Source organism: Lepidochelys kempii, chromosome 2 (assembly GCF_965140265.1).
Source record: "Lepidochelys kempii isolate rLepKem1 chromosome 2, rLepKem1.hap2, whole genome shotgun sequence".
In the NCBI taxonomy this organism is placed as follows: domain Eukaryota; kingdom Metazoa; phylum Chordata; order Testudines; family Cheloniidae; genus Lepidochelys; species Lepidochelys kempii.
In genome coordinates this window covers 46,064,950-46,078,935 of record NC_133257.1, presented here as the reverse complement: position 1 = coordinate 46,078,935, position 13,986 = coordinate 46,064,950, and the positions used below count along the sequence as shown (strand labels likewise).

Below are 13,986 nucleotides of genomic sequence, written 5' to 3'. Positions count from 1 at the left end.
CCTGCTTACAAGTTTTATAAAGCCACTCATTATTGTAGTATTCGAGCACCTTCCATATAACATCAATAGCAATAAAAACGTCCCTAGCAGACTCCATGGAGACTCTGGCACTTTTGCCTTCTGAGGGTAAAACCTCTACTCGGGGTAGGGTTTTTTAGATTTTATTCATTTACTTTTTTCAGCAGGGTCATAGGGTAGAAGTGGGTGCCAGTGTTGTGTCATTCTTACTGTAGAAAGGACTTTTCGAAGGAGAAGGTTTCGCAACATTTCCTAAAGGCGGTCAGACTCCAGACCTCATCTCCTCTGGAAATTTGTTCCATTGCTGGATCGCCTCAACTGACAATGCTTTATCTCCCACACTTCATCCTGGCCTTTGTGCTCTGCATTGGCCCAGCAGAGCTGTCATAGTAATTAACAGATTCAGTCTTTAATATATCTGGGACATGATCTGTTAATTCTTTGAATATTAGGACCAACTGCTTAAACTGGCATTAGAAGCTAACAGGGAGCCAGAGGAAACACTAACACAGGCCAGAGGTGCTCATGGCAGCCCAACCTATGGAGAAGACAAGTAGCCACGTCCTGTACCACGTAGAACCTGTGCCTGTTTCCTTAGGGTTAATATCCATCCTTTATGAACCAGAGAGTGTAAGTTTCACAGACTGATTGCTTAGCGATTGCCTTACATAAAAAGAAAGCAAATGGAAAGCCAATGTGATCTCTGATCTTGTGGCAACACAGATACTTTCCAACAATCTCGTGCCCAGGTTTCCAGAAATGCTTTTTTTGTTTTAAATAAAGACGAATCCAGGACAATACGGAGAGGAAAAACCACCACCAAAAAAAAAAATGCAATTCGGACAAATATCACAATTAAACACGTTATAAGAGTTTTCAATCACTGTAAAAATGTTTAAAAAGCTGAAAGTTGGAAATTATTAGATGCCCCATTCAGACCAACATTTCTGTCCATTTCTGCAGGGGGAAGTGTCACATTTTTCATGCATGGGGAAAGCACATATGTTCTATTTAGAAAGAGCATTTTCCTGTGAACTGTAAAGGTCCTTTATTGCTATGCATAATAGGCTACATCAGATGCACATCAGGGAGCAGAGGAAAAAAGAAGAATGAAAGACGTTAAAAAAAAAAAACACCCTGAAAAAATTCTCCTACTAGACTATATGTAAATTTAGGGTGGGATTTCCCAGGAACTTTGAAGCGAATAGATACAGACACAGAATTTTTTAGGGCAAATGCACGAATAGTGAATAAAATAAACTAATCATCCGTTATTTATTTTTATACAAATATGTTACACTGAGGCCTTATCCAGCTTCTACTGGCTCAACTCCCACTGATCTCAAAGGGAATATAAGTTATCCCTAAAAACACCAAAACAAATATTGGAAAACCAGTCAGACTGCTAGAGAGCTGACCACTAGCATCGTATTATGAAGTTTTCAAAAAGAAAACTTAACCTGACTGCAAGATATTTTTAAAAGTTAATCATGAATTCCAAATATCACAAGTGAAAAGTACCAAACAACATTTATTTTGATCATATCAGTGTATCCACACAGGGGCCAATAGATTATTATTTATTAACTTAATAATGTTTTATGAGCTGGGATGGGACCTGTCATAGGAAGTCCCAGGAGGTTTTGACAGTTGTCTCAAATGCCTAATGGCATTATAAGTTATCTATTAGAAGCGAGTGGACTTATCTTCTACCTGGCCCCACAACAGCTAGACATTCCCTTTCACAAGAATGGTTTACTAGCTTGCTTGTACCGATTCTTTTAGAGGCCTGATCCTGTTCTTTAGATTGGCACTTTCAGGTAAGGGAGTGACCACACACATTCTGTAAAAGACATCTGCACTGCTCCCATGCCATTTGGTCAGACTCTTCTAATTAGGCACATATGCATCCTTTACATAGAAGGAAAGGGTATTAACTTTGAATAATAATCTTTATTAGTTTATTTTAAAAGGTACATTGTAATCCTGAGCTACTGCTTTTGTACATTTATCATCATACAAAGACATGTCATTTACAGTTTGAAGAATACATTTATTGTGCTCCAAATCCTCATCTGAATGTCACTTTGTCCTAACAGGAACATAGATAATTTAAAATAATATACGTATCCCTGGAACATCCACATTAATTTACCCCAACCCCATTATCTACAAACTATTGTCTTCTAAAGAGCTCAGGACATTCTTTCTGAATTTAGCAAAACACTAGTTTAAAACTGTAAAGATGGGCAGTACAAGAACTGGTCCCTTAATCCTTTGTGAATACATCATTAGAAAATTAAACTGGTTTCAGTTTCCGCATTCTCTTGAATGAATTGCCAATGTCAAATTGACAAGCTATATTTTGGTGGAATGATCAGAGTAACAGTTTACTCATTTTCATATTGCAGCAGTACCTCCTTTTGCAATGACCAGCGCAAAATTCTCCCAACGGGAAAAGTTTACGATGATCAGATGAAAGTAAGAGGTAACCCATTGTCACCCTATGTTTAGCTAAATGACATCTAAGTATTATAAAACAAGTCATATGAAACACTTCCCTTCAACCCTGTAAAGGAACTCACACACACAACCAGAGCAAAGTTCCATAAATCCAAACATGGCTTTTAGGATTTGCCTGTAAAAAAAGAAACATTAATAAGTCCCAGGATCCTTGAAAAAAAAAATTTATCCAAGTTGAATTCCAACAATGGATAAACTGACATTTCTGTTTCTAACTGGATTAGCAAAATATTGCATTTCTCTACCTGAAAACTGGAAAGCATACAGTGTTTACAAATGTTGTCTCTCTAGCAACAGTGTCAGTCTTCAAAAGTACACTCGTAAATTTCACTTCCTGAATAAGGTCACTATGATCTTAGGTAAAAGTTACAGTAAGCAGTTCAAGCAAATTGCTTATTGCTTAGATTTTAAAGCAAGCCACTTTAATACAGTTTTAATGAAAACGTAAGTACAAATGTGAAGCTATTGTAGAAACACTTATAAACACCTGTTGCTTCTGAGTACTTACTGACCACCCAAACAATAGCACTTAACATAATGATCTTAACATAATAAAAAGGAAACGTAAAATTTAATACTGTTTGTTGGAATTAAAATTCAACAATACCTTTAAGACAGGTGCATGAACATGTAAACAAAGCTTTAGTATTCAGAGCTTGGGAATCTAGCAGCAAAACAAACTATTTGCATATAATGTAGTGCAATGAACATTTGTTCTTAAAAGATCCCCTGTCTTAAAACTACTTGTAATGGAATCCTTAAAGGAAAAGATTTAAAAATGTCTAACATGTAGCATCCAGAATCACTAGACTTTTTCACCTGCTATAATCTACCATTATAAGCCTATGCAAAACTGTGCTCTGGATAACTAACTTTTATGGCTCCCCAGTAACAGGCTCGAATAAGGCAGATCAAGCCTAAGAGATAAGCAATAGCCCAAGAAACATATGTTGCATGGAAACGCCTGGCAAAATCTTGCGTACCAACCTAAAAAAAAGAAAAACAAATGTCAGCAACACAATAGTCTGAGCAATTTGAGAGGGAAAAAAAACTTAATAGGCACTGTCAAGGGTCACAATACCTCTTTTTTAGTCCCATGAAGATGTTTTATGTTAGGTCAACAATGCCAATATTTAAAAATCGTACCAAAACTCAAAGAAATTGCCTTTAAACTACATATAGTTTCTTACTTTCACTCCCTCCACTACAGGCCAGCCCTCCACTACTCATCTGAGGGTGCAAAAGGCCGTCACAGAACCAGGGCAGTTATACTGTGCAAGTGAATGGTGTCAGTAAGCTCATAAAGAGAAAAATTCAACGCCTGTGCAGGGAGCTCCTTGCACCGCAGTATGTAGCTGTGGGGTTGCTGTCATTCAAAGGCTGCAGTAGTGACTACAGGTTCCATTACTGTTCTGCAGTCTGGGGACAAGGATGTAGACCCTTTATGTTCCCAACCCCATTCCCAAACCTCTCTTCCCCACCATGTAATAGAAATGAAGGAGTTTGGTTGCTAAGGGGCTCTCCCCAGCCTTAGAGGAAACGGGCTGCATTCACCCCTAGAAGACTGGATGATATTTACAGTGATACTACATAGCAGCACCAACCTCTATTGGCAAACCATGGGAGCAGCTTTCCCATTTCACTGGTGACAGTATGAACTGTAGCGTGCCAGGTGATTGTGTTCAGCTCTTGAGATTGGAGGGTAAATAGGTGCCCAGGGAGAGGATAAGGTTGTTTTTTTCCCAGTAGCGTGTGGATTGAGGTACAGGTTTAAGGTTGTTAGGGTAGACATAGGTAAGTATACAGGAAGGGGAGAGAAACTGCAGGAATTTGATACATAGCTACAGCACACTAGAAACAGAACCCACATTCCTGAGAAGATGCCTTGTAAATGGGAGAGAACAGAAGAAATCCGCCCCATATTGGGGCTGAAATGGCAGATAGAGAGAAACCTTTTATGGTCCTGGATCTCAGATGGAAAGGGAAGTTTGGATTATGATTTCCGGTCTGGTTTACAAAAGGAATGTTTCACTTTGACTAGCCAAGATTTGGGCCAATACTTAATGGGATGAAAAGTAATGGTGGTTGGCTCCCACAGTAAGTGGTGAGGCTACACTATCAATCTATATCCCTTCATCCCAGCAGGTGGGTCAGATTTTCAAGGAGAAAACTGGAACACTGCAATTGGGGCGTCACAGAAAAGCATCAGAGTGAGAGGAAAGGGAATTTGGTAAGGAAATGGGAACAAAAAAGCACCATCCCCAGATCAGGATGAAAACCTGGAAGCTTTATAAAAGACAGCAGCATGGGAGGAGACAGTATCTTTCTGTGACCACATTCTTGTCTCATACTACCAACTCTCCCAACATCTAGCTGTTACCCTTCCATCCTTCCCATCCACATACCAGCCAGCCCCATTTTCCCCTGCTCTCAAACTTCCCATCTCCCTCCTGACTCAATCTCCCCTAACCCTCTTCAACCCTCCTACTTCTCAGAAGTCTTCCCGCCCCAGCCCAATGCCCTTAAGCTGAAAATTGTTCCTCTTCCTACTTAACCTCTCTACAGTACTGCACCACATCCTCCGCTGTGAGCCCTCTCTGACAGAACACTCTCAGGGTAAGAATACACCTTATGCAACTCTCTAGACTAAAAAAATCCATCCCTGGACTCAGAATTCTTCCCCTCCCTTTCCACCACTGCCAGGGAGAACAGGATGGAACTATATTGTGCTGCTAGTCCCCACTGAAACTGCACCAGCCCTTCTGCTGCCTGCCTCTCTCAGTGGCAGCAGCCAACACGACTAGCAGAGTGAGACTACTGAGCTGTCTGCAGAGACTGGCAGGACACTGCTGCACAGGAAATACAAGAATGATTGTTTGGAGAAGCCTTCACAGACTCAAAATCCAGAAGACTGGATCCAAAAAGATGGCAGGTCACCTGTGCTGCATCTGAACTTGAAGGAAGTAGGAAGCATAAACATCAAATTAAGGAATTGGATGTGGCGACCCTAAGAAGGCATAAACATCTGACAATAGAAGTGAATGTCAATAATGTGCTAGCCAATGCGGAGGGATATGGCCAAGTTCTGTGCTACAACAGACCTAGTTATGGAATAACTCAAGAGTTAACCTAGCTGATAGAACTTGGAATAACTATTAGTTAACACCAATTAATTATTGACTTCTAGATAACAAAAAGCACAATTCATCAGTAAGGCCACAGAATCAAAACAAAATTTGCTGGGTCAAGCCACCATAGGAAAAAGTTTGGGAACTTCACAAGTGGAAAAACATTTCTTTCTATATTTCCTTCTCTGACTTGCATCTAGATTCCTAAAATAATTATAGTCTGAGAATCACAGGATTATAAATGATAAAATGTAAGTTTATTGAAGTAAGAGAAAGAATCAAAATCAGTCTGGATGACTGAGATGCTAAAGGAGCACTCAGGGATGAGAAGGCCATTGCAGAGAAATTAAATGAATTATTCGCACTGGTCTTCACAGCTGAGGATGTGAGGGAGATTCACAAACCTTAGCCATTCTTTTTAGGGGACAAATCTGAGCATGTGTCCCAGATTGAGGTGTCATTTGAGGAGGTTTTGGAACAAATTAATAAATGAAACAGTAATATGTCACCAGGACCAGATGGTATTCACCCAAGAGTTCTGAAGGAACTCAAATGTGAAATTGCAGAACTGCTAAATGTGGTATGTAACCTATCATTTAAATCTGCTTCTGTACAAGATAGGAAGATGGTTTGTTTATGTGGCACCAATTTTTAAAAAAAGACTTCAGAGGTGACCCTGGCAAGTATAGGCTGGTAAGCCTAACTTCAGTACCAGGCAAACTGGTTGAAACTATAGTAAAGAACAGAATTATCAGAGACCTAGATGAACATGATTTGTTGGTGAAGAGTCAACATGTTTTTTATAAAGAAAAAACATGCCTCACCAATCTACTAGAATTCTTTGAGGGGATCAACAAGCATGTTGACAAGGGTGATCCAGTGGATACACTGTACTTTGATTTTCAGAAAGCCTTTGACAGGGTCCCTCACCAAAGGCTCTTAAGCAAAGTAAGCTGTCATGCGATAAGAGGGAAGGTCCTCTTATGGATTGGTAACTGGTTAAAAGATAGGAAACAAAGGGTAGGAATAAATGGTCAGTTTTCAGAATGGAAAGAGGTAAATAGTGGTGTCCCCAAGGGGTCTGTACTGTGCCCAGTCCTATTCAACTTATTTATAAATGATCTGGAAAAAGGGGTAAACAGTGAGGGGACAAAATTTGCAGATGATACATAACTACTCAAGATAGTTAAGTCCAAACAGACAGCAAAGAGTTACAAAGGGATCTCACAAAACTGGGTGACTGGGCAACAAAATGGCAGATGAAATTCAATGTTGATAAATGCAAAGTAATGCACATTGGAAAACATAATCCCAACTATACATATACAATGATGTAGTCTAAATTAGCCATTACTACTCAAGAAAGAGATCTTGGAGTCATTGTGGATAGTTCTCTGAAAACATCCACTCAATATGCAGCGACAGTCAAAAAAGCTAACAATGTTGGGAATCATTAAGAAAGGAACAGATAATAAGATAGAAAATATCATATTAACTCTATATAAATCCATGATACGCCCACATCTTGAATACTACTTACAGATGTGGTTGCCCCATCTCAAAAAAGATATGTTGGAACTGGAAAAGGTGCAGAAAAGAGCAACAAAAATGATTAGGAGTATGGAACAGCTTTCATATGAGGAGAGTAATAAAACTGGGACTTTTCAGCTTGGAAAAGAGACAACTAAGTGGGGATATGATTGAGGTCTATAAAATCATGACTGGTGTGGAGAAAGTAAACAAGGAAGTGTTATTTAATCATCATAACACCAGGACTAGGAGTCACCAAATGAAATTAATAGGCAGCAGATTTAAAACAAACAAAAGGAAGTATTTCTTCACACAATGCAGTCAACCTGTGGAATTCTTTGCCAGAGAATGTTGTGAAGGCCAAGACTATAAGAGTTCAAAAAAGAATTCGATATATTCATAGAGGAGAGGTCCATCAATGGCTATTAGCCAGGATGGGCAGGGATGGTGCCCCTAGCCTTTGTTTGCCAGAAGCTGGGAATGGGCGATAGTGTATGGATCACATGAGGATTACCTGTTCTGTTCATTCCCTTGGAAGCACCTGGTATTGGCCACTGTCATAAGACAGGATCTGAGCTAGACGGACCTTTGGTCTGACCCAGTATGGCCATTTTTATGTTCTTATGATAAAATAACGGAAAGGTGGTTTTAACTAACTAAGGAGGGCCTAGCATGACTACTAATATGCAGTAGCATCACTACTAATTATCGTCAATATTTATTATATTTATTGGTATTACGTAGCGATTGCCATTCTGCATCACTCCAGTAATCCTTTTAAGGTATTGTTGTCTCTAACAGTGACCAATACCAGATGTCTCAGAGAAAGGTATATAGCTTCCACCATGAACTGTTATTAAATAAACTGTCAATGGGAGAATTTTGGTTAGTTGTTGGCTTATTCCCGGATTTCTATTCCTTATACTTTGTTAAGTTATGTAATGTAAATGTAGATGTTCTTATTGATCTATAAACTTTCTAATCCTTTCGGAATCCTACTAAGCTCTTGACTTCAATTCCTGTAACAATGAGCTCTATGGGTCAGTGATACACTGGAGAAGAGACTTGCATTTCCTTTTACTAGTTTTACACTGGCTAGGCCAGAATCGTGGTCACACTGTGGCTGCTTTGCACCTATCTGCCAGCACAAAGCAGCTGTAAAGCCAGTTTAGCTGGCTAGTGGAGGATTCCACCTGCCTATGAAGAAGGCGGCGATATCACCTGTCAATGAATGATACCACAGAGCGCACTGCTAAGCTGCTGGTGCATTCGGCTGATCCCTGGCTACCCAAACAGCCCCTGATGTTGTGAACAGCTGGTGTAAGTTATATCAGGGGTCAGCTTGGTCCCCAATGACCCCAGGACGAAACCCCTTTTTGTCCTCCTCTAATCTTGGGCACTGTTCCAATTGGCTAGAGCAAACATAAGAACAGCCATACTGGGTCAGACCAATGGTGCATCTAGCCCAGTATCCTGTCTTCCGACAGTGACCAACGCCAGGTGCTCCAGAGGGAATGGACAGAACAAGTAATCATCAAGTGATTCATCCCCTGTCGCCCATTCCCAGCTTCTGGCTAACAGAGGCTAGGGACACCAACCCTGCCCATCCTGGCTAATAGCCACTGATGGACCTATCCTCCATGAACTTATCTAGTTCTTTTTTGAACCCTGTTATGATCTTGGCCTTCACAACATCCTCTGGAAAAGAGTTCCACAGGTTGACTGTGCGTTGTGTGAAGAAATACTCCCTTTTGTTTGTTTTAAACCTGCTGCCTATTAATTTCATTTGGTGACCCCTAGTTCTTGTGTTATGAGGAGAAGTAAATAACACTTCCTTATAGATTTTTATAGACCTCAATCATATTCGCCTTTAGTTGGCTCTTTTCAAAGCTGAGAAGTTCCAGTCTTATTAATTTCTCCTCATATGGAAGCCGTTCCATACCCCTAATCATTTTTGTTGCCCTTTTCTAATTCCAATATATCTTTTTTGAGATGGAACGACCAGATCTGCACAGAGTTTTCATGGTGTGGGCATACCATGGATTTTTACAGAGCCAATACGATATTTTCCATCTTGTAATCTATTCCTTTCTTAATGATTCCCAACATTCTGTTTGCTTTTTTGACTCCAAGATCTCTTTCTTGAGTGGTAACAGCCCAAATTCTTGCCGTTGCCTTTTAATTTCACTGCATGATGCACTGGTCTACTTTTATTGGACAGGCTAAGTAAGAACATCAAGATTACCTTCTCCGCACTTTTTGTTATTTTACATCTCTCTATCTGGCCCTCTTACACATCTACCTGTAAACACATCTGATGTTCTAAACCTCTCTGCATGTGCAAATCTTTCCACGTCTCTAATAATTTTTGCTGCTCTTCTCATCTCTCCTATATCCATTTTAAGAAAGTACCATCAATATATATAATGCTATATCAATATATGCAACATTAAACTATGTCCCTTTCTAATATAGCCTAACAGCTTGTTTGATTTTTTTTTTTACCACTACAGCACACTGACCAGGTGTGTTCACTAATCTTTATGAATTGTTACAGTTAAAACAGAATCCATCAATTTCTTTCAAGTAGCTAAAATTATTTTCTTACAGTAAGTATCACTTTGTGCTTGTCTGCATTGTATTTGTCAGTCATTGTGTTGTTTAACTATTTACCTCTCCAGTTACATAGGCTCCTTTTGCAAATTATATCTTCTATCTTACTGTGACAGAATGTATACACACTGTGTTCATACCCTAAACACTATTGAAATAATTTTGTAGAAGGCACGTCTTGTAAGGTACCCTTTGAAAACTTGTAATTTGCTGGTCAGTATGGTCCTGATACGTGGCAACATTGTATGTAAAGTTATAAGATTTGCCTGTAAAGTGTTATTTAACACATGATTCAAACCCCACATCCCTGCCCAAACACAGGGCAGCAAACAAGTCTGTCCTAAACAAAGAAAGGTGTGCTCTGCTTAATTTGCACTTAAGCAGTAAAGAGTCATCACGCAGGAAGGGAAACAAAAAGAAAGCTCAAAGGGGTGATAAAAATCCAGCAGGGAACATTCTTCTCCATAGACTCTTTGTCTCCTAGTGTCCAGCTGGAAATGTTTTTCAAGAGAAGGACTGAAACAATAAAAAGAAGGGACAAATGTCCTAAGGCACCCTTGCCCCTGACCATTATATTCACTGCACCTGAAGCAACAAAGTACTCTGGGGGACAAAACCTGACCTTTAGGGGTTTGGTCAGTAAAGCTGCTGAAAGCATGTGGTGAGAAATTTTGTTTGAATCTGATATAGTTTGTTAAGTTAGGTATTAGTAAACATTTTATCTTGATTTTCCTTTTTGACTTTTATGCCTCATTACTGGTATTTACTTAAAATCTCTCTCTTTGTAGTTACTAAACTTTACTGTTTATCTAATCCAGAGTATTCAAATTGAAGTGTCTGGGTAAATATTTGGGGTGACAAGTTGTGTGCATATCCATCTCTTAAAGGAATAACTGACGGAATATAATTTGTACTGTCCAGAAGAAGGCTGGGTAGCACAGGACATATGTTTCTTGGAGAAAATCTAAGACTGGGGATGTGATGGGGTCACCCTGCAGTATAGCCACCACTGATGACAACCAGAGTGTAACCCAAACATGGCTGGCAGGCTGGAGGAACATACAGACACTCAGGATGTGGCTTGCATGTCTGTGAGCGACTCAGGTGACAGCTACTTCAGCAAGGCATTGTAAGGCACCCAAGGTTGCAGGGCAGGAGCAACATAACTGCTCATTAGTCTGGACTGTATGCTGGTATGTCACACTTACACAGTGGCCTTAAAGGTGGTCTTGTGCATAGTACTCTATCAGAAGTTTTCTACAGACTATATATATTTTACTCCCGTCCCTCAGGGACAGGAAGGTTTAGCCTACATGGCTTCCAGGCAGTCTCTTGAAGGTAGATCAATATCACAACTAGAGCTGGTCACAAATGTTTTATTGGAAAAAGCTGAATTGTGAAATTGAAACATTCTATTGGAATGGGTCAATTTCAATGAAAGGGCTGATGCAAACCAGACCTAAGAAGCCTAATTTCTTGCCTATATGGCAGGCTGCTGGGGAGCTCGGGCTTCCAAGCTCCTCACCTGGCAGGAGGCCAAGGAGCATTCCTTCTTTCAGAAACACTAAAATGTTCCCGTTGAGGGAATGCTTCAGAGTTTCCAAAACTAAGCATTGTGAAATTTCAGTTCTGCAAAAAATGTTGAGGTTTTGGCTTTTCATCCCAAATCAGGAATAATTTTTTTTCCAAAACCTCCAAGTTTCTCATGGAACTGAAATAGAGTGTCCCAGCCAGCTCTAATCACCACCTTAAAAGAGCCCACCAGCCTTTTAAAGTTGCATGCCAGAGCGTAAGTACGTGATTAATGGGATGGTGACAGGCAATACTGAGGTAAAAATTGAAGAGACTCTACTTAAATGCTGGAAAAGGGAGCAGACCCACTGAAAATTAATTAAGTGCATTACTCACAGTTAATCCAACTCCAATGAAGATGCATATCATTCCAATGGTAATGTATGTACAGCAGCGTCTTCGTGGGAGTGCACTTCCGACAGAGGAACTGTACATGAAATGTTTATTAGATTAGATCCAGACAAAAATTTAAAACCATTTAATGTATGCCATGTTAATGTTATATCACTTTAGATTTTAATCAAAATGTTGTGTGGTACCAAGTCAAACATCTTACAGAAACAGAAGTATATTACCTCAACACTATACCTTTATCAACCAAACTTGTAATTTCACCCCTCACCCAAAAAAAAAAAAGACATCAAGTTAGTTTGACAGGATCTATTTTCCATAAACCCATGGTGATTTGAATTAATTAGATTACCCTCCTTTAGTTCATTATTAATCAAGTCCCATATCAGCTGCTCCATTATCTTGCCTGGAATCGATGATAGGCTGACATGCCTATAATTACCCAGTCACCCCATTTACCCTTTTTAAAAATTGGCACAACATTAGTTTTCTTGCAGTCTTCTGGAACTTCAGCAGTGCTCGAAGGCTTATTTAAAAATAAAATAAATAAATAAAAAATAATCAACATTAACGGTCCAGCAAACTCCTCAGCCAGCATTTTTAAAACTTATGGGCACAAGCTATCTGGACTTGCTGATCTGAAAGTGTGACTTTAGTAGCTCCTGTTTAACATCCTCCTGAGACAGTAGCAGAACAGAAAGAATGTTATCATATAATGAGACTCATCTGTTTTTCCCCCCAAATACAGAACAGAAATATTTACTGAACACTTCTGCCTTTTCTGCATCATTATTTATCATTCTCCACTTCCATCTACTGATGAACCAATGCCATCGTCAGAATTCTTTTTCTTCCTAATATATTGGAAAAACTTCTTATTGTCCTTAACGCTGATGGTAATAGATTATTCCTTTTGCTCCTTGCGTTCCTTTGTCAATTTTCTACAATTCTTAACTTCTGGTTTATATTCTTTACTATCAACTTCCCCTTTGTCTTCTGTATTCACTGAGCCCATTCAGTGAGAGCCGATTGTTGGAGAGAAGCATCAAATTTTGACAACATAGCTGAACCCACTGTAGCGTCCATGACAGGAAAAAGTCAGTTTTGCTTTCATAAAATCATAGAATATCAGGGTTGGAAGGGACCTCAGGAGGTCATTTAGTCCAACCCCCTACTCAAAGCACGACCAATCCCCAACTAAATCATCCCAGCCAGGGCTTTGTCAAGCCTGACCTTAAAAACTTCAAAGGAAGGAGATTCTGCCACCTCCCTAGGTAACACATTCTAGTGTTTCACCGTTCTCCTAGTGAAAAAGTTTTTCCTAATATCCAACCTAAACCTCCCCCACTGCAACTTGAGACCATTACTCCTTGTTCTGTCATCAGCTACCTCTGAGAACAGTCTAGATCCATCCTCTTTGGAACCCCCTTTCAGGTAGTTGAAAGCAGGTATCAAATCCCCCCTCATTCTTCTCTTCTGCAGACTAAACAATCCCAGTTCCCTCAGCCTCTCCTCATAAGTCATGTGTTCCAGACCCCTAATCATTTTTGTTGCCCTTCGCTGGACTCTCTCCAATTTATCCACATCCTTCTTGTAGTGTGGGGCCCAAAACTGGACACAGTACTCCAGATGAGGCCTCACCAATGTCGAACAGAGGGGAACGATCACATCCCTCGATCTGCTCGCTATGCCCCTACTTATACATACCAAAATGCCATTGGCCTTCTTGGCAACAAGGGCACACTGTTGACTCATATCCAGCTTCTCGTCCACTCTAACCCCTATGTCCTTTTCTACAGAACTGCTGCCGAGCCATTCGGTCCCTAGTGTGTAGCGGTGCATGGGATTCTTCCATCCTCAGTGCAGGACTCTGCACTTGTCCTTGTTGAACCTCATCAGATTCTTTTGGCCCAATCCTCCAATTTGTCTAGGGCCCTCTGTATCCTATCCCTACCCTCCAGCGTATCTACCTCTCCTCACAGTTTAGTGTCATCTGCAAACTTGCTGAGGGTGCAATCCACACCATCCTCCAGATCATTCATGAAGATATTGAACAAAACCAACCCGAGGACCAACCCTTTGGGCACTCCACTTGATACCGGCTGCCAACTAGACATGGAGCCATTGATCACTACCCGTTGAGCCCGACAATCTAGCCAGCTTTCTATCCACCTTACAGTCCATTCATCCAGTCCATACTTCTTTAACTTGCTGGCAAGAATACTGTGGGAGACAGTGTCAAAAGCTTTGC

At 40.2% G+C, this 13,986-nt stretch overlaps 1 protein-coding gene across 2 annotated transcripts in view; it reads right to left on the bottom strand.

The window, feature by feature from the left end:
- Positions 1-2,682: 2,682 nt before the first annotated feature.
- Positions 2,683-13,986, bottom strand: part of PIP4P2 (phosphatidylinositol-4,5-bisphosphate 4-phosphatase 2) — a 60,042-nt gene continuing 48,738 nt past the window's right edge. For both annotated transcript variants that reach the window (XM_073330606.1, XM_073330605.1), the window contains exons 6-7: positions 11,721-11,811; positions 2,683-3,528 (exon numbers count right to left, since the gene is read on the bottom strand). In XM_073330606.1, the coding sequence (XP_073186707.1) occupies positions 3,385-3,528; positions 11,721-11,811 (235 nt within the window). In that variant the 3' untranslated portion in view covers positions 2,683-3,384. The remainder of the gene's footprint in view (positions 3,529-11,720; positions 11,812-13,986) is intronic.